We start from the raw sequence: 19703 nt of genomic DNA, 5'->3' as shown, positions 1-19703 counted from the left end.
CACCAGCTGTGTGAGGAGGTTATCCTCCACACATTCCAGGAACCTCCTGGATTGTTCCCTCTCTGCTGTGTTGTGATCCCAGCAGATACCCGGGAGGTTAAAGTCCCCCACAAGAACAACAGCAAGTGACTGTGAGATTTCTCCCAACTGTTTATAAAAAGCTTCATCCACCTCACAGCTTTGGCTGGGAGGTCTATAACAGACTCCCACAGCAAGATCTGCTTTATTGGCCCTTAACCTAATCGAAATACTCTCAACCCTGTTATCACTATACTTGATTTCTGAGCTTTCATAGCATTCTCTTACATATAGGGCCACTCCACCTCTCCGTCCCTGTCTATCCCTCCTGAAGAGCTTGTAGCCATCGATTGCAGCACTCCAGTCGTGTGAGGCATCCCACCACATTTCTGTTATAGCTACTATGTCATAGTTATCGTGTTGCATCATGGCCTCAAGTTCCGTCTGTTGCTCCTACTGTGTGCATTGTTATGGATGCACTTGAGATGAGCTAATGAATCCAACACCTTTTTGTGAGCGCGGGCCCCATTCCCTACCAGACCCTTCTCAGGCACTTCCACGGTTCCTTAACATCTTTCCCTTCTCTCAAATAAAATGGCAGAGGGAGAGCCCCCACCAGTCCACTATCCTTCAAGCTTTGGCACACTTCCCTTGGGCTTGTTCCTAACAGGCCAGGTTATCACCCCCTCCACCCCTCATACCTAGTTTGAAGCCCTGTCAATAAGACCTGGTAACTCCTGCCCCAGAATCCTTTTCCCCCTCTGGGACAGCTGCATCCCACCTGTCTCATTTGTCACCAGCAGACCAGGTGCCTTATAAATCTCGCCATGGTCAAAGCATCCAAAATTCCAACAGTGGCACCAGTGTCTGAGCCACGTGTTAATCAGATGTTTTCCACCCTCTATCAGTGATTTTCTCCTCCACTTGAAGGATTGATGAAAACATGACCTGAGCTCCCAAGCCTTCAAATAGCCACCCCAGTGCCTTGAAGTCCTTTTTGAGTGACTTAAGACTTCTCTCTACCACCTCATTATTACCTGCCTGGATAACAAATAAGGGGTAGTACTCAGAGGTCCGCACCAGAGCAGTGACCTTCCTTGTGATATCTCTGACCCAAGCCCCAGGGAGGCAGCAGATCTCCTATGGTATGGGTCTGGTCGACATATGGGCCCCTCTGTACCCCTCAGAACAGAGTCACCCACTACAATTACCCTCCTTTTCTCCTTACTTGAAGAAGTCACAAGTTGTGGGGCTGAGGGACAAGCTGTGGATGACTCACTAGATGGGTCCTCATTTCCATCTTCATTTGGCTGGCCGTCTAGTTCCAAAGCCTCATACCTATTGTATAATGACAACTGGGATGGTGAGGGGGGGCAAGAAGGTTTTCACTTGCCTGAAAAAGTTGAGCTTTATCCCAATACATTGAGACTCTTTGGGACATGCTCATGTCTTAATCATTCAGGTGGTCTCAATGCAATCAAATAGTACAGTTCTGAAAAGCTAGCAGTTGCTTTTGCAGTCTTCTGGTGGAAGTGGCCCTAAGCACCCAACCACTTGCAAAACTGACTGTAAAGCTGATTTTCCTTGTTCTTTTTACCAACCTCTCACTTTAAATACTATTTAGGTTCTTTTGCTGAATTCAAATTTTTAACAAGATGACCCAGAGTCCTTCTCTCCCACAATGATGTTGAGCAAACTTTTCCAGGTAAGAGCACAGCAGTTCAATACAGTGTTTAGAATATGGGTCACAATTCTTTTTCTGATCTGTGAAAGAAGTATTAATAAGCTCTTGGCATTTAGAGAAACAATCTTTTTATTTCATTTTCTTTTCTTTCTTTTTTTTTTTTTTTTTGTATTCATTTGAACGTTTTTCCCCCTTGCTTTCAACTTCTGTAAGAAAAAACCTTGGAAGAAAATTAAAACTTCTTTTTAAAACACACCACAACTTGTTGATATTTTCAAGCTTTTCAGTATAACTGCATTCACAAGTTGAATGTGTGTGCTGTTTAATATCAAACAATTGTTTTAGTGCCATTTCAAGTGTCTGGCTGTGTTCATGCCTGCTAATTAAATATTTTATAAAAAGAATACAGCCTAAATTGTGCAAAACTTCATCTACATCTGCTTCTCCTATGAAAAGACGTCCTTGGAACAACTCCAGTATATTAAATAGAAAGCCGTTTATTTCAAATAAGACAGTCATTTACCTGTAGGCTGTAGCATGAGTTACTGTCTATTGAATTCACCATTCACTCACTTTTGACAGTAAATAATGCAAGTGTCTCTGTGGGATAAAAAGAAATTATTATTTTAGCCCTATTCAGATGTGTAATGCTCTGGTGCTTTTGGAGTTTGGTGATAACCAAATATTTCTGTCCCATCTCCAAAGACTTCAGGGTGGAATAAAGAAGTCGTCATGTTTCCCACTCACATTCAGCACAGAAGGTCATTAAAGGTTGTGATGGTAACACCTGCAGGTCCCTTCAGGACAGGGCTCTCTAACATGAAGCAGCATCGATATGAAGCCCTTGAGGGAAGTGGTGAGACAACAGTTTGTCACAGTGGGCAGACAACACATGCATTTACACATTATCACTTTTATATTATGCGTTAATCACACCATTCTGCAGCTTTCTCGATACTTTACAGGTAATTGAAAACCAAAGGACATAAATATAAGCAAGATGGAGCTGACAGTGCTAAGAACAGAAGAGCAATATGGAGAGCCTGTCTCGTTTGGACCGTCCAACACAGCAGTGCAATGCATCCACTAGGCAACTGGTGGGTTTCTGCAGTCCTCAAGGCTATGAAAAGTCAAACTGTGAGCCACTCAACCACTGCCTTCCAGACTGACCGTTGCACCCTTTTAAGAAAGAAAATCTTCTCTGTGCTAAAACTCACCATAAGACCAAACCTAGCTTCACACATATAGTTTATTCCTTCACAGAAAACTTTTTCTGTAATTTTCTAAATAGTGGAACTTTCAGTTAAGACTATGAAGCTTATAGGGAAAGAGAAAACTTGTAGAATTCAGCACTAAAACGATAAGAATAATGCTTAAGTTTCTTGTCTTTTTCCCTTAGCTTTCTCTCTTTAAGGTTCTTCACAAAAATATACACATGTACTTATTAACAAAAATGGCCACAAGTCCTTTAAGATAAACAAATTTTTCTGCCAAGAGACTGAAGAGAAGCTAAAAGAAAGCAACAGAGAGTCACATCTTTCTATTTCTAAGAAGTAGAGCTTAAGAAGTCATTGAATAGATAATATGCTTGGTAATATACACAGAGATGTCATAGAAGTGTCCGAATGTTCTATTTATCCAGACTGATCTTCCTGCCCCTGTTTTCACCCATGTAATTTCTCCAGTCAAATGTCTTCTTGTTCTCATAGCAAAGTATGATTACAGCAGGCATGGAAAAGCTTGTTCCACATATTGCAATATGCTATAAATCTTCCTATAGATAATAATTTTTAAAAACTACAAAAATTGATGCATGTTTCTGTGAGATAAGCTGAAATCAGTCTTATCTAAAGTGGATGGAAAAAACTAAAAACAAATGCTGTATGATTTCCCTTGAACACAGAGAAGCCTTCGTCCATAGTATTAGAAGATCACCATGGCACAACACATCTGGCAGTACTCAGTGAAGACAGTTGCCAGCTTTTCTCAAAAAAACATAAAAAATGTAACTCATCTTGGCATAAATACCCTTTAAGTTTGAACCATTACAATGTGATTGCATCAAAAGCTTCTAAAACATTGCCAGATCTTTACAAGACTGGGCTAGAGGCAATTGGGATTACACTGAATTTTGGAACCAAGTAAATAAAAACGTTGAATTTTTTTCCAATTGAAGTGACTTTGCTGTCACAAGTTCAGTCATAGCAAAGCATTGTTTCCTCAGATAAGTATCTCTACACATTTATCAAGATAATGTAGTTAATTTGGAAAAAGAAAATTCTGCCAGGTGCTAGATAAATATACATTATCACTAGGAATAAATTACATCTTGTAAAACCTCTGATCATTACAAAGTCCACTTTCTTAAGCAATAGCTGAATAAAACATGCAGATTGCTGAAAACAAGAGAGATCTTTAATTAGATATGAAGTAGGATTGTTAAAGATTTAGTAATTCTTATTATAATATCTGATATGACAGGCCATTTGCCCATACATTTTGATGAATAGGTTTTTAGCTCTAACCTGAACAAAGGCAATTTCATTAGTAGCAGAAGCAGCAACCCAGTACCATCAGCTGATGTACTTCCAGACCCTACAAATTTGATTCCACATTAAATGCCTTTGCCAAGTACATGTTAGACCCTTGTGCTAACTTCTGTTTCCTCGCTGAAGCCACTTCAGGGATAAAAGGAGCTGTCTGAAGCAGGGACTGCTTTTGCAGCGAAAGGCAAATGAAGTCCCATGGTTATGAGGAATCACCATTCCACACACATGGATACTGGTTTAACTTTCCGTCTGACGTTAGCTCGTTTTAACTGCTGGAAAGACTCAGCTCCAGACTGAGAGACAGACATGGAGGTATCTGCACATGGGTATGTATTTATGCCATGGCTTTCACTGCCATCAGTAGGAGTTTAGGCAAGACAGTCAGGGTATAAAGTGCAACTCGACTCCCCCAGGACAGACATCTCTGCGTGAGCAGCTTGCCTCTGCTGAAGAAAAGGCTTCACCGTGAAAGGGAATGAGGGGGAACATGCAGAAGGCATCATAAAATTTAGGGAATAAGAGTGAAAGTAAAAATGCTGCAGGGGAATTGAGATCATGGGGATGTTCAAAGAAAGGAAGAGTGTACAAATACATGGGGAACCAGACTCTTACCCGTTGTGCTGCTCACAAAATGTTTCATTCCACCTTTCAGACCACAGTGTTTCAGATGTGGAACAAGATTTAATCTTCTGGAAAAATTCCTTGAAACAGAAGTTCGAAATCTATAAATCCATACCAGTTCAGGACCCAGAAGCAGATGTTCAGTACTACAACATTCAGAATTTATTGTTGCTTATGCAACTGAAATTCCACTTTCTTGCACCTCTTCATTTCACTTGTCTGGGCAGTCATAACACAAGTCACCTGCACTGACAAAGCACAGACCTATCACTGTCCAGATTGCATACTGTTCAAAAAGCACCCTGCACAGAACAAAGATTATGTATTCCAAAGGGCAATTTTCAGAGCCCAAATCTGGCAAAATTTTCATGAGAACAGCAGAAGAGCCAAGACAAGCTTCAGAATTATTCACTCACTCATGCTCCTAATTAAAAACATGAGTTATTTAAAATAACACTACATCAAGACCTTTTTCTCCTCTTGGACACCACCTTGAGAATATTTCTGTCAAAACAGAACCAAATCTGTGACAGACGCTGAAGCTTGAAAAATGTCTGTCCATTTCCCTATTTTTTGAAGGAGACTATGGGGCATTCTTGACAGTGATGTTTCTTTCAGCTCTATATTTGCTAAATTCTGCAGCTACTTAATCTCATTTGTCTTTAGATTCATGACAGGCCGACAGATGCAGGTGTCTTTTTTTGTACCAGTCATTCACCGTACCTGTAATATCATGCCATCACAAAAGCAATGATAAAGAGACTGCTGTTTCTGAGCATTCTCACATGATATGGGTCAAGTATATTAAAATGCATAGGCTATGAAGACAGCTGTTCAGGAACTATCCTACCTGTCATTCAGGTTCAATCACCTGAGGATCTTCCAGCTTGAGACTGTGTATCCAGGCTGCTGTCAAGCACCAGGTCTCGTGCCTCCACAAGATTTACGACCAGCATTTTCCTTCTGTTCCATTATTATAATTACGGTCTTGGTGCAGTCCATGACTGTATCGTCTACAACAACCACCTCTTTTTTACATTTTCCATCTCCAGCAACACTCCTCTAGTGCAAACAAAATACAAGGACCAAAAGTATCATCCTCCCCTGTCAATTAACCGACACACTTCTATCAGAAAGGTGGCTGTGGTATTACACAGACAGAAAACTTATTCTTTCTGTCCAAAGAACAAAGGTATATTTTATTCCGATTACAAATTCTACTGTGGCTTACAGTTAAAAATCGTAACAACTGAGGCAGCAAGAGTAGTCCTGCATCTTTTTCTTTTAGAATTTTATATATACTTACACAAAAGATGGTAAATCATCAGTTCTCCAGTGGAGCTCAAAGTAACTGGAAAAACAACATGTGTCGCTTTATGTTGTCTGCATGTTTTCTATTGTGTTACTCTTAAAACATAGCAGTTACAGGTAATTAATAATTGCTAGTTTCTATTAACATTAAAAAACAACATCAAGAACAGCTCCTTTTTAACAATGGCACATTTCAACTAGCTTGCCCAGGATTCTTGTTTCTATGGCCTGGGCTTGACAGACTAAGAATACACCCAGCTGGTTTTCAGACCAACACTTTCAATAGTCTGGGGAAGGGCTGTGTGACTTGTCATAAAAACAGCTGCCTCTGTCTCCCCAACCAGCCAGGAATAAGCTGAAGAGAACAAAACCTTGAATGAAAACACCTCGACTTTTCATGTGAGGACAAAAGGTGGTCATTATGCATACCAGGAAGGTTCTTTTATAGCTGGTAATTACATATAAATTGGAGAGTTATAATAAAAAATCATTTCTCTCTTCATTTACCTAAAATGTGATTTCTACAGCCATTATATAATTACTGGTATTTTTCAGTAACATTATTAAGAACAAATGAGCTGTGTTTCTGAAATAATCATAAAGATGCAAATACTGAAAGTTCCTTATTATAACTGGTTGTTCAGCATGAAGCAAGTGGCAGGAAAAAAATCTTTTCCTGAAAAATGCAAACTGAACTTTTTTCAGTGTTGAAAAAGGATCAATTTCTACCTTTCTACTCTCAAGAAATAAATTATCCCTATTATCTCTGACACATTATTTCAAGCTCTCCATTTTTCTCAGTTTCTTATTTGTTCAGAAAATGTCTACCGACTACTGACCTCCAGCAGCAAGCCTAAAATAAGATGTAGCAAGATCACAAAAATTCCTAAAAGAACAGGAACAGCTCCCTGCTGTTACTATTCTTCCAGAGAATGTCAGTCCACCATGAAATTAATGTTATTCATGACACTTAGTCAAGCACTCATTCACATGTCCAAGTCTGAAATGTTTGAGTGTAAGCAACAATAAGCAACATCTTAGTGAAAGAATATAAAAATAAAGAATAACCATCTCTTAGGAGATATCTATATCTCCATGAACTACAGCCTAGATAAATTTTAGACAGCTAAGTTAGATGATATACCTCACCACAATGAGCAATTTCAGATGTCTTGGAGGCTGAAAATCCATTATTCATCATTCATAATAATTATTAATACAGAGGAACAAAAGGAGTGATACTGAGAACAAAAAGGAGAGAAAGACTTGTCTATTTCGAGGGAGAAGGAGGATTGGAATCAGATGCATGAATACCATCATGTCATCACCCAGTCCACCAGAAACTTAATTTATCTTAAAGCAGATTATTTTTTGTTACTGGTAGTGTTTCTGTAAACAGATAAAAACAGTCAGAAAGCACAAGAAATGCAGAAGTAAATATTCAGTCCTCCAAGACGTTTTCTGTTGGCAGAAGGTAAAACAACTCTCATCTCCGCAAGAGCCCTGGGGCTTGGTGTTGGCATTTCCAGCAGATTTCTGCTGTCCTGAGCTACCCTGGGCCACAACAGCAGCAGAAGGCTCCAAACAAAAAATAACATGACTTGAAATGTGGGAGAGCAGACAGAAACCTATTGCATGGGCCCAATGGCAGTCAGTCAGACTGTGTGTCCCTTCTCCCAGCCCACACTCTGGCTCACCAGATGCTTCTGCCTGCTGAGGGCTCCCTCCCAGGGCTGGAAGTTCTTTCAGCAGGAAGCTGCAAATCAGATCTGAGCTGATGATAAAAAAATGAAGGCTTCACTGCTGGGTTGAGGAGGTGAGCAAGATACCTAATTTTCAAGACAAGGTCTTTTTTAATTTTTAAAAGAATGCAGCATGTTTTTTCATTATAATAAACTTGACACATTATAATTCATCTGACTCCTTGAAAGTTTCACATCTCCCACTTACTCCACTGATGATGGGAAAGAGGCTCTGTCCTTAGCTGACTCAGATTATTGGAGTGGCTTCTTTCTGGCTAATTGTTAAACTTCCTGTTTTAGCATAATTTTGTTACCTTGCTCTTTCTCTTGTGATTATATGATGTAGTGTTTCAATACCTTCTGTGATACTCTTGCTTATTTGTAATGTCACCAAAAAGCTTGGAGTAAAATTATGTACATCTTAATGATTTATCAGAATATTTTTTATCTCATCTTTTTAAACTCACAGTACCTGCTTAAATTTGTCTGACTACATCCCCAGTATTTAGCGTTGTGCACAGAAGTCAGTCTTATGGATTTTCAGTCTGCTAGTAGGAAAAAAATCACAACTTATTGATCAAAATATGATACACATAGTAAATATTACAAATATGTGAGTACCTGGAAAAGTATTCACAGGTTTGTATGGTCCTCACAGGTTCTTCAGTAAGATCCTTTCTCTGGCATCACATCAAACACAACATTAATTTACAAATTAATGTCTTTTTCTTTGTTCGATCACAAAATGCACCTTATTTACATGTCTGGTTTTGCATTGACATATTTACTTTAGCAGGTAGTCTTTAGCTGATATAAGCAATACTTACTATTTGACACAAGGCACTTCTCAGTGAGTATAGCCAAGAGAGAGGGGAGAGGGTAGGAAGATTTTTGAAAGTGGAACCTGGATACAATAAATAAGTCACAGAATAAAATGAAACATAAAAGATGGCAAATCATAAGCAAAACAATGTGTATGTGAATATGAAGCATGAGGTTATGGCTGTCTTTGAAAAATGCTAATGCTTGCTCTTAAGCCTAACTGCCAGACTACAGTTTTCTGATGAGTGTTCAGGGTACACCTTTTCATGATGACTCCATTTTCTGTTTCAGGCTGTGTCCATTGCCTCTTGCCCTGTTACTGGGTACCACTGCAAAGAGCCTGGCTTTGCCTTCTTTACTCACTCTCATCAGGCACATGTACACATTGATCAGATCCTCCTGAGCCTTTTCTTCTCCAGGCTGAACAATGCAGCTCTTTTAGCCTCTACTCATACATCACATGCTCCAGTTTCTTAACCATCTTCATAGCCTTTCACTGGACTCACTCCAGTAAGTCTCTGTGTCTCTTGGACTGGGAGGCCCAGACCTGAACCCAGCACACCAAATGTGTTTCGCCAGGGCTGAGTAAAGAGGAAGGATCACCTCTCTGCTAGTGATGCTCTGCCTAATCCAGCCCAGGAGACTGTTGGCCATCTTTGCTGTGAGGGCACACTGCTGGATCACATACAATTTGTTATCCACTGGGACTCACAAGTAATTTCTTAGAAAACTGCTTTCCAGATAGTTGGTCCCCAGCGTGTAGTGGTGCATAGAGTTATTCCTTCCCAGTTGCAGGACTTGCCATTTCATTTTATTGAACTTTATGACACTCCTCTCAAACCGTTTCTTGAGCCTGCCAAGGTCCTTTTGAACTGCAGCACAACCATGTGGTCTATAATCGCTCCTCCCAGTTTTGTATCATCTGCAAACTTGCTGAGGGTGCACTCTACCTCATCATCTAGGGCATTAAGGAAGATGATATTGATAAACATTATCAGCCCCAGCACAGACCCCTGGGGCTCACCACTAGTCACTGGCCTCCAGCTGGACTTCAAGTTGCTGATCACAACCTTCTGAAACCATCAGTACAGAAAGTTTTCCATTTATCTAGTTCATTCTTCATCAATTTGTCAATAAGAGTGTTGTAGGAGATGTTGTCAGATGTCTTGCTAATGTCAAGATAAACAACTACACAAGATGTTCTGTTCTCATTCTTTTAATTGTGATCAGCCACAACTCCACTGCATTTACCAAGTCTCCCAAGCCCTGAGCAACCTGGCCTGAAGGACCCTTCACTGACCCTGCTGTGAGCAGGAGATTGGGCTGGATTGCCTCATGAATGATCCTGTGATTCATTATAGCAAAAACAGCTGAATTGCTCCCCACCAGGAACTGGACCCAGGGCTAGACTCTTCCTGTTATGGAAAGGCGCTGGGCTGGGACAGCCAGGGAACTGCCATCAACCTTGCTTCTCCTGTTGGACAGAGGGACAGAGGAGATAGGGGCAGTGAATGCTGCTGCTGGGAGGGTCATTTCCCACATTCAGCACTGAGCTACTGTGCCAGCTCGTCTTCCCACAGCCCAGTACCTGTTACACCAAGTCTGGGAGCCCCTCCTGTCAGCCTCAGCAGTCTGCAGCTCTGGGTGAGCCCACCTGATAATTATGAGCTCTGGTTTATAGCGCTCCTTTCTGGCTACTGATGGACAGAGGATTAAAGCTAAAAGAAAAACGGCAGAAAGAGGTGAATAACAAGAAAAGAACAGCTAATCATGCAGACTTAGCAGTGTGCAAAAGGTTATTTTTTTTTTCTAATATTTTTCTATTGTTTGCTCAGAGATGCTAGACTTTCAATAGCCTACAGTGCAGTGGGGAAAGAATGCAGTTATTAGATTGTGCTAAAGAAACTTGAAGAATATGAGATCCTAGAAAAAAGATACTTCTAAAAGACATGATTTAAAAAAAAATCTCAAACTGGTGATTTCTTTTTATTATTTAACACGCCTGAGATTGTTGAGTCAGACATGAAGTATTGTAATGCCTGTGGCAACATTAACTCAAAATCCATTTATAATAAGGATCAGAAACACAAAAATGAAAAAGTAACTCTTAGATGATTCTCATCTAGATTTCTAAAGGTTGCAGAACCATACTGTAAGTTTTAAAAGGAATATAAATAATGGTACAGGGAATTCAAAGGCAAAGGCAAAAAAAAAGTTACCCTGAGGAGTCTTTTTGAAACTAGGTGTCTGGTGAACAACTTAAGACAGTATCTGACATTAAGGTGAAAGCCTGTGTAAACATGACTAAGTTATGTTGAACAGACAGATAAAACTGAGATAATGGAGAAGTCAGTAAATCACTCCTTACTGTGGTAAGGTAAAATAAAATCTCAAAAAGATAACATATGTAAGAGTTTTGGGAAATGGAGTGCTTGCTTGCAGGCTGAAAGTATACAAGAAGTTAAATTGTGTTGGTCACTTTAATGTTGTTATTAGGTTGCTAATTTGAGTCATCCCTGTGAGTACATCCAGGACTAAATCATCCCTCTCATCCACAGTTTTAGAGGCTCCCAGTCACATCCACACTGCCCCAAACATGTCTCATCTGTCCTGCGAGGTTGGCAGGACACCTTCTCCTGGGATCTCCATAGTCATTGCTGTACCATGTACACCCTTCACAGCCTTTAAAACGGAGATGTCATTACTTTTTGTCATAAACCGGGGGCTAAGAAAGAGGACCACTGGAAACAGGACAGTTCAGTGGGTTATGAGCCTTTTCTGTGCTCTTCCCATGCTTTGAATTATTATGTGAACATCTGCTCTGTAGGACCGGCTCACTCCGATGCAGGAGGCTCCTGCAGGGATGCGGCACACTGTCACATCTCATGGTGTTCATTTGTCAACTCCCCAGCATGTGTCCTCAAGCCTGGGCTCCCTCTCCTCAGAGAGAGCCTGTAAGCCTGGCTTAGCATCAGCACCGCTCGCTGTTACCCAGGGACATGGCCAAGGCTGGTGGGGAATCAGGGGCCTTCTCTGATTAGTGTATGTTTGGTTGAATCCTGAAGCTAAGGTCCTTCCCCAGGGCACTGATTCAAGAGACAAGACACATGTCAACAAACAAGATGTATTTTATTTTTGCCAGAAATCTCTACTACAGCCTGATACCATAATTCCTACTCAGAGAGATTATGGGCAAAGAGCAGGCCCTCTTAACACCCCCTTAATACCCCATGATTATCTAAATCATTTCATAGAGAGTGATCTGCCTCTCGGTTTCAAACACCCTGAAGTTGGATACTTACAGAGTTAGGCTTAATCCACTGAGTTGAGGGCAGGAGACTTGGGGAAAGACAACAATGTCCGGAGATGTCTCTCAAAGAAAACAGATCCCACAAAACTCAGATCTCTCCTTCTGAGCCATTAAAACTGAGGACTAATTGACTAGGCAGCCAGGAAAATCAAAAACAAAAACAAAACCCAAACTGTTAGAACAACCTCAGTCAAGCTGCCCTGTTACATAAAAACCCTGAAAAAATAATTTTCTTCAAACTTTTCCTAAGATCTTTAGGGGTTTTTTTTCTAACTGAATCTACAAGGGAGAATGGGCATCTCTTACAGGGAGGAGCAGGAATGGGCATAAAGCAGAGGAGCTGCCAAAGGGCAAAACTGAAAATTAATCATTCAAGCATAAAAATCTTCATTATTGTGCACACTTAAGACATCTTCCTGAGCAGGCTCATTTTGAAGGCATCTGAGAAAATCAGAATTATAACAAAATAGTGTTAATTGCAGTCATGTTTGCAGTGAATTTTTTGTGGGTGTATAACAATTCTGTAGAAACAGTGTTAAACTTGTTTAAACAGTGTTTAGAAAAGCTGGAGAATCCAGTGCAGGTCCCTACTCAATCCTATCCAAGGCCAGAGCAAAATGCTCAATGCTGATGTCATCAGACATTCTAGAATGTTTTGCAATATAAAATGTAGAAAGAGATCACCTGGGATGAAAAAAAGATGGTTTAAGAAATGGTTTGGAACTAGACAAAAGGGGGAAGTGCAAGCTGGTTTTTGTTAAGAAGGTCTATATATGTTTTAGCAATACAAAGGACTCAAATTAATATAGCCTGCTCCCCAGGACTTGTTAGGACTACAAACCAGCTTGGCTTCTTTGAAAGAGCTAACTCTGCTGAAGAGCTAACTCACCTTAAACTCTACTAAAGAGCTAAAACTCAAGTTGAACTCCACTAAAAAATTAGCTCAAGTTGAGAGCTCAGAAGAGCTAATTCTGCTAAAGAGCACTGAAGCAAGCTATCAGTGATTTCTGTTTAAGAAATCTTTCACGTATGACATCCAGGGTCTAATCAAATGATGCTGTAACTCCTTATCAACTTCTCCACCAACTAGCTTTAGCTCAGCATCATTACTGCTTACCATTTTTCTCATAACTTTTGTTTCTTTCTGCTTGATTCAGTTTCTGTGAATCCCCCCTTGGCCTTCCTTGCTCCCAAAGGCCAAGCCCCTAACAAGGACTTGGTCTAGCAGGGGGTAAGATGCATTTTCATTATTAACAATATAATATGGTCTGACATGAGTAGGTTGTACAGTTAAGCATTTTTTATTTTACCAAGTAGAGAGTTGTTACTTACATACCATTCATTCTCAGTATTTGGGCAAGGTCCATACAGAGCACACAGAACTGGCACATTATTCTTGTACGATTTCCTTCTTTTAACACTTTAATCTTCTCCACTAGGGAAAACAAGATGCTTGTGGTTCCACAAGGCTTTTAACTAGCAACTTGCAAAATTTAAAAAAAAAAAAGTGCCAGAAAATAAATTGGAGGTGGGGAGTAGGAAAGGGAGTCAGCTTGAGCCGAGCAAGAAATGGGCTAGAAGATGGAAAAAGATAGATGGGAGCTAATTTGCCCAAGACCTTGAAGGAAAGAACAAGGAGTCTGAACTGTATGTGGAAAGCTAAAATACAAGAGATTTCTCCATAAACATTCACACTGAGGGAATGTTATTTAAAAGCCTTAATAAGATATGAATTTATGTAACACTTTGTTTTTCTGAGAGAATGACTCAGGTGATCCAAGACTCAGGACTGTTCTTCCTATTGTTTTCCCCATCTGCAAAGTCACTAAATAATGATGTTATTATTGGTATCGAGGGCTCACTTCTGAGGAATTTCAGCAACACCTGGATATACTCATATTTGACTGCAATTCGATGATTAAACTTCCTTCAGTTGCTTTAGTAACCACTTTTCCAACAATTCTGTCACCCCTTTGGAAACCTCACTAGACTCTAATAATCCACTAATTTAGTTCTTCGAGCTTACCAATGCACCGGCCACCAGAAAACAGCACTGATTGCAGGACATGCATTCTGGGGTGATATCTGAAAATGCCTTTGCAAATATAGCCTAGTTTTCCTCAGTGTTTGAACAGGATTTTTTTCTTTGTTGAATCAGCACTTGACGAAGGATCCCAAAAGGGTATTTATCCATTCCAGCAAAAGCCTCTGGAAAGGCTGCGGTGACACTGCTTCTTTCATCCTCTTGGTCTTGGATAAGGCAAATAAACTCTAACTTTGCACCTCTCTTGATCTATGCCTTCCTAAAAGAAGTGACTTTCCAGGACTAAGCTAACAGATTCTAACAAAGGTTCTTACCGTTAAGGGACAAATCAGCCTATTTTGCAAACTATTCCTTCTGGAATTTTCTGAAGAGCCCCAAAAAGTTACATATCAAATGTCCATTGTAATTCCTCAAGAGTCAGACACTGAGCTCCTTGAGTAATGCTTCAGCCAACAAATTCAGTTATGCCGAGATGCAAGTGATGTGACTAGAGCTGACCATACTCTAACAATGTCTCATGCTGGATGTGGGCAGGAGAGCACAAGGGCAGGATAACATTAGAAGCCATGTGGCATCCTATGCTCTGATAGTTGTGTATGGTCACTTTGACAGTTCTTTTATCTCTAACAGCTTTAGGTGCCAGGCTGCAAAGAGGCATTTTGGGTAAGCCCAAAGACCTATTGAGAGGCAGTCTGAGTGCAGGTCTAAATGAGCACCCTTTTGTGGATGCCCAAATAGCTTTTTTTTTTTTTGTGGAAACGCATCATACAGCCAGTGTATGGCAGACAAATTCATGCCAGAGTCCACTCTAGAAATGGCCCTGTCACATGTCAAAAGGGTAGGCGGGATTTGTAGGCAGCTGGAGTCTGGCTTGTCTTTTTAGTAGCATGGCTGTACCTGCAAAGCTAAGTGAAGCAGTGTTGACAGACTTGGATCAGGAAAATTACCATGGTTTTGGGATGCTGTTGACAGAGGCTCTGGTACAAAAGATAAATTAAATTTGTGTAAACTCCTATTACTGATGCTATACATATACTTTAGATAAAAGGTACCTTTTAGAACTTACTGTAATTCTGTCACTCAATTCCTTGTTAGTTTTGGCATTTTTCATAAGCACAATAGATAGAAGCAATTCTCAAAGTCTCAGAAGGGTACAGAGTAGACATCAAGAAAAGCACGCACACCACAGAAGACTGTGCCAAAACAATGAGTTTACAAAGATCACATTGCTATGTAGTCTATTTGAACATTGTACATGCCATGTCTTTCACCATATATTCTTCAGACTATAAATAAATCAAATTGACACATATTCACAATCTAGCACCATCTGCTGCGTAAAAGCGGAAGGCATTTTAAAACAAAAAAAGGATCTGTTCCTTTTCCTGCATGATACATCTTAATCAGTGAAATGTATTCCTGTTTTTCCAAATGTGTAGCTTGACTTTAAATATAACAAGCTTTTGAAAAGAACCATTTGAGGAAACCCTTCTAACTACAGATATCATTTACTATTAGTTTCTGCACTGCATTAAAATTAATTTATTTGCAAAACACTAAACTGAGAGCAAGAAGCAAGAAGGTCTCATCTGAAGTGTGGTGAATCAGATGTTTGTGGAAAAGATGCATATAATCAGAGATACGGGTCATGGTTTATATATAAATTCTTCTAAATTAAGATAAATATTGGATTTAATAATTGAGACAAATAATTCTCTCATCATATAGTGTTTTAATTTCCTAATTATATTTTTCTAGTGGTTTATATATGCCTTACAACAGGTCTTTTTATTAGCTATGACAAAAGCATGAGATATTATTCCCAACAAATCTCATTCAAGAACAAAAGTTATAAATTTTTTCCTGTTTATTATTCAATTAAAATAAATATACATATCCATGACATTCCAAGTGTCTCTATCACTTTTTAAAGTTTTGGAAACATCATGGCAAAGCATAGACGCATACTCTAAAATTAATACATCCTGCCTCAAAAAATTAACCTTAAGCAACTTTGTTGCCCAAAATGACACTAAAATTAGCTCATACAGGAACTTAACTCTCCTTTTCTTCAAGAGCTAAGCTGCCTCATTTGACTTTAGCATACAGTCTGTTACAGAACCACTGAAATCATTTAATATAACAAACTCGTTTACAGTTTCTTAAGTCCCTCACACTAAAGCATCAAAAAAAAATTTTAATTCCTCCCTCTGCTTTGTCAAAAATGCATTATTCTTAGCAAGCTGGCTATCAGCAACACAAAACAATGTTGAATTACGTTTCTGCAAAAACAGAAAGGAAAAAAAGAAAAATAGCCCGCACAATTTCAGTGTGTTGATGTAGTAGATTCTAGCCTTGCAAAGCTGAAGCACTTGTCCTTATGGGCACTGACCCAAAGACAACTATCACGGTGGATCACTGGGTGCTGTGAGCCCTGACCAGAATCCTACCTGAACACATACCAGAGGCTGAAGATGGTCCCCAGAGTCCTTTGTTTCTATCAACAAAAAAAAATCTATTTTGCTTATTTCTACAAGGAGGGGCTCTCTCGATGATAAAAAGCACAAACTGTAGGCCAACCATCAGTCACATAGCTATTTGAACACAATTTTAAGTTGCTGCTTAGCTGCAAATGTGCATTATTATCAGGATGCTTTAGCCCTGCGCTGTGGCTAGCAGGATCTTCAGTGAAGTACCTCTGAAAACCCCAGAGTACCCAGCCTCTTTGATTTTTCAATAAATATACTAAAAATATACAGTGCTTGCTTTTCTGATAATTTCTTTTGGTGAGCTGCTTCATAGATTATAGTACTGGAAAGTGGAAAAGTGGAAGTTCTACACAGATAAATAGGACTCAGAGCTGAAATGTATTTTTAGTACTTCAATTTTCTGAATAGAGCTAAAAAAAAAAAAATTGCTCATGCTATAAGAACCAGTCATACGCTCCAAAGTTAAAGACAGGCTCCAGCTGCTCTGACTCACCAGCAGGTTTTACAAACTACAAAGGAGTATAAAGGCTTCACCTCTGCCCATTCTTCCTAATGTTTTCCCCACGTAACTGCTTATTCATCTGCAATGAGGCTAAAGTGATGCAAACAGCAAAAAAAAAATTTTTAAAAGTTATGAATTATTCCTTAGCACTCTGAACCTTAGTTTATTGATGTTGTCTTCCTAAATCACATTTTTTCCATATCAGATCAGGACTTCAAAATACTTGGTGCCAAATCACTGTCCTCAGAAGCAAGCAGTCTACAATTTCTAAAAAAAGAATATAAATACAAGCCCTTCCCTTACCATTGAAACAGGATAATACATTCCAAATCAGAACAGAATTATGAAACATTAAACATCAAGCTGCAAGTCTACAGAAAAGCCTTGGGAACTTTGCTCATGGTTTCCATAATATTTCAGAATATCAATTCTAAACATAGCTGAATATTTGCCTCCGATGTAGTGATCTATTTCTTCAACTATGTTTTTTCAGTTGCTAAGAAACTTCCTTCTCCTGTTTCTTGTAAAATACAAATTTATAACATCCCACATGCTGTCATCATTCCTCATTGGATTGACTTTGAATATACCTGAAAGCATTTAATTGCTTCTAGATTTTATCTGCTATGGTCCAATGAACTCCAGTGAGCTTGAACCCGACCTTGACATACTGCTCTTTACCTTCAGGTGATAATTCAGAAAGTAACCACTCACAGTCAAGTTTAAAATCATTCTTTTCAGTCAGTTTTGAGGAAAACAAAGAGATCAAAAAACAAACCTTGACCTTCAGTGTTCTCTGACCTGAAGCCAAGTGCAGTCAGATTTTCTCCCATCCTCATGGCTTCCTGTCACATAGGAAGTCTGAATCTAAGGCTTGCTGCTCACTTCATCAGGTGCAGGTCTGGAGATTCTTTTTTGTATTGAAAATACAGCTTACAAATACGGCAACTATTTCAAAATGTACTTCCAAGCACATAACTTCTAGTCAAAATAGGAAAACTGTTCCCTGAATAGATTTTCAGCATGAATGCAGCCAAATGAATTCATAGGCTTTTCTGAATCAATAAATCATTTCTTTTCCATATCAGAGTTGCGGCCATAGAAAGGGAGCCTTAAGAACACGCACACTTTCATACCTGTAGCAGAGCCTTCTGATCAAATCACATCTGTGCGTGTGTGAATTTAAAATATGAGCTTAATACAAAAAGCTTTGAAACTATATCCTTTTAAGTATATAGAGCCATTGCCTTGCTCAGAAGTGATCAAGTCCTCCCTGAGTATTATGCTAGCAATCAGCCCAAAACCTGAACTCATTTGCATTACAACACACTACATCTATCTCACCTATACTTCAATGCTAAATCAGTCACACTGGCTTCACTGGGATGAACAGGTATCCAACACGCTTGCAAAATCAGGTAATTTAATGGATTGTTTTAAGCTGTAAACTCAAGCCTTGTGTTTAAACCCATTCAGCAAGGTCAGAGGAGTAAGACCTCAATCCTTGGTCTGTAAGTCCCTGTCCTACAGCTTGATCATTCACAGTGACACTGATGTCCCATGTGCACCCTCGGACCATGGACATAACAGTAATTGCAGTATTAACTCGTAAGATGTATGGCAGACTTTCACAACGAAACCAAGATCGGTTGGAAACCGAAATTACCCCCAAGATCCTTACAACATGCTTCATGGCAATGTTTTGCACCTCCTGCCAGATAACAGTCAGACTTCTTGATGCTGTTTCTATGAGCAGGCTAACAGGACAAGTCAAAAATCACCAAAACTGTTTCTCAAATTTAAAAAATGGGAGTTTATTCAAATCAATTATTTTTACAAGAATACCTGAGTCTGAGCAGGAATTTTTGGAAACTGAAAGACCAGTTTCCAAAATGTTTAGACTAGTTTCTAATAATGTCTAAAAGCCATCCCAGTGCATGTATTCTTCTTTGCTCTTGACTTCCACCAAGCAAATCATGTTCTATTCTTCACTCACAAAATGCAGCTTTTCATTATTCTCCATTCAACTTTACTCAGAAAATCTGAGTTTTCCCATAGAAAATAAAATAGGGAAATCTTGTCATTTAATCTCTATGTCCCTTGAGCAAACAAGCCTCTCAATGAGTAATATTTAATGGAGATAATTTTTCTTCAGCCTCACCACCATCCTTTCTGCCTATGCTTTCCACTTCACACGATCACACCAGTGTGTTTTTCTCGTCTAGAAAGCTCTTTGTTGCTGTAAACGCAGTTAGTTATTTTCTCTATATTAAAAAATGCAGAGGACATACTTGCTTTACTGCAGCTATCAATAATTACAAAATCAGAAACTAAGCCACCGTGGCAGCCAGCCAGCAGCACTGGTAGGCCCAGCCAGGGACGCTCAGAAGGCAGAACCCAGCCCATACCGCACCCAGCCTGGGTCTGCGCTCAGCTCCGCGCGTCACCGGCGACCTGCGGGGGCTTCCCCTCCCTTCGCTCCCGGATTTCCCTCCAGGGAAGCGCAAGGACGCAGGACCCGCCACGGCTGGCTCACACTCCGCGACCCCGCTCCCCACTTGCGGCGGCCCCGCCGGCCGCAGCCAAACAGGCCACGCCCCCCGGGGCACGC

General features: G+C 39.9%; 1 protein-coding gene across 2 annotated transcripts in view; it reads right to left on the bottom strand.

Moving 5' to 3' along the window:
- Positions 1 to 13354: 13354 nt before the first annotated feature.
- The window catches only part of PRDM13 (PR/SET domain 13), a 15209-nt gene continuing 8860 nt past the window's right edge, over positions 13355 to 19703 (bottom strand). Inside the window, exons 4-5 of one of the 2 annotated variants that reach the window (XM_026845923.1) lie at positions 16552 to 16598; positions 13355 to 13492 (exon numbers count right to left, since the gene is read on the bottom strand). In XM_026845923.1, the coding sequence (XP_026701724.1) occupies positions 13472 to 13492; positions 16552 to 16598 (68 nt within the window). In that variant the 3' untranslated portion in view covers positions 13355 to 13471. The remainder of the gene's footprint in view (positions 13493 to 16551; positions 16599 to 19703) is intronic. The other variant, XM_026845924.1, reaches the window with a different exon arrangement.

Source organism: Athene cunicularia (genome assembly GCF_003259725.1).
Source record: "Athene cunicularia isolate RWA chromosome 3 unlocalized genomic scaffold, athCun1 chr3_part1, whole genome shotgun sequence".
NCBI classification, from domain to species: Eukaryota; Metazoa; Chordata; class Aves; order Strigiformes; family Strigidae; genus Athene; species Athene cunicularia.
The sequence above is the reverse complement of the archived record's forward strand: the minus strand, read 5'-3'. Positions and strand labels throughout refer to the sequence as shown.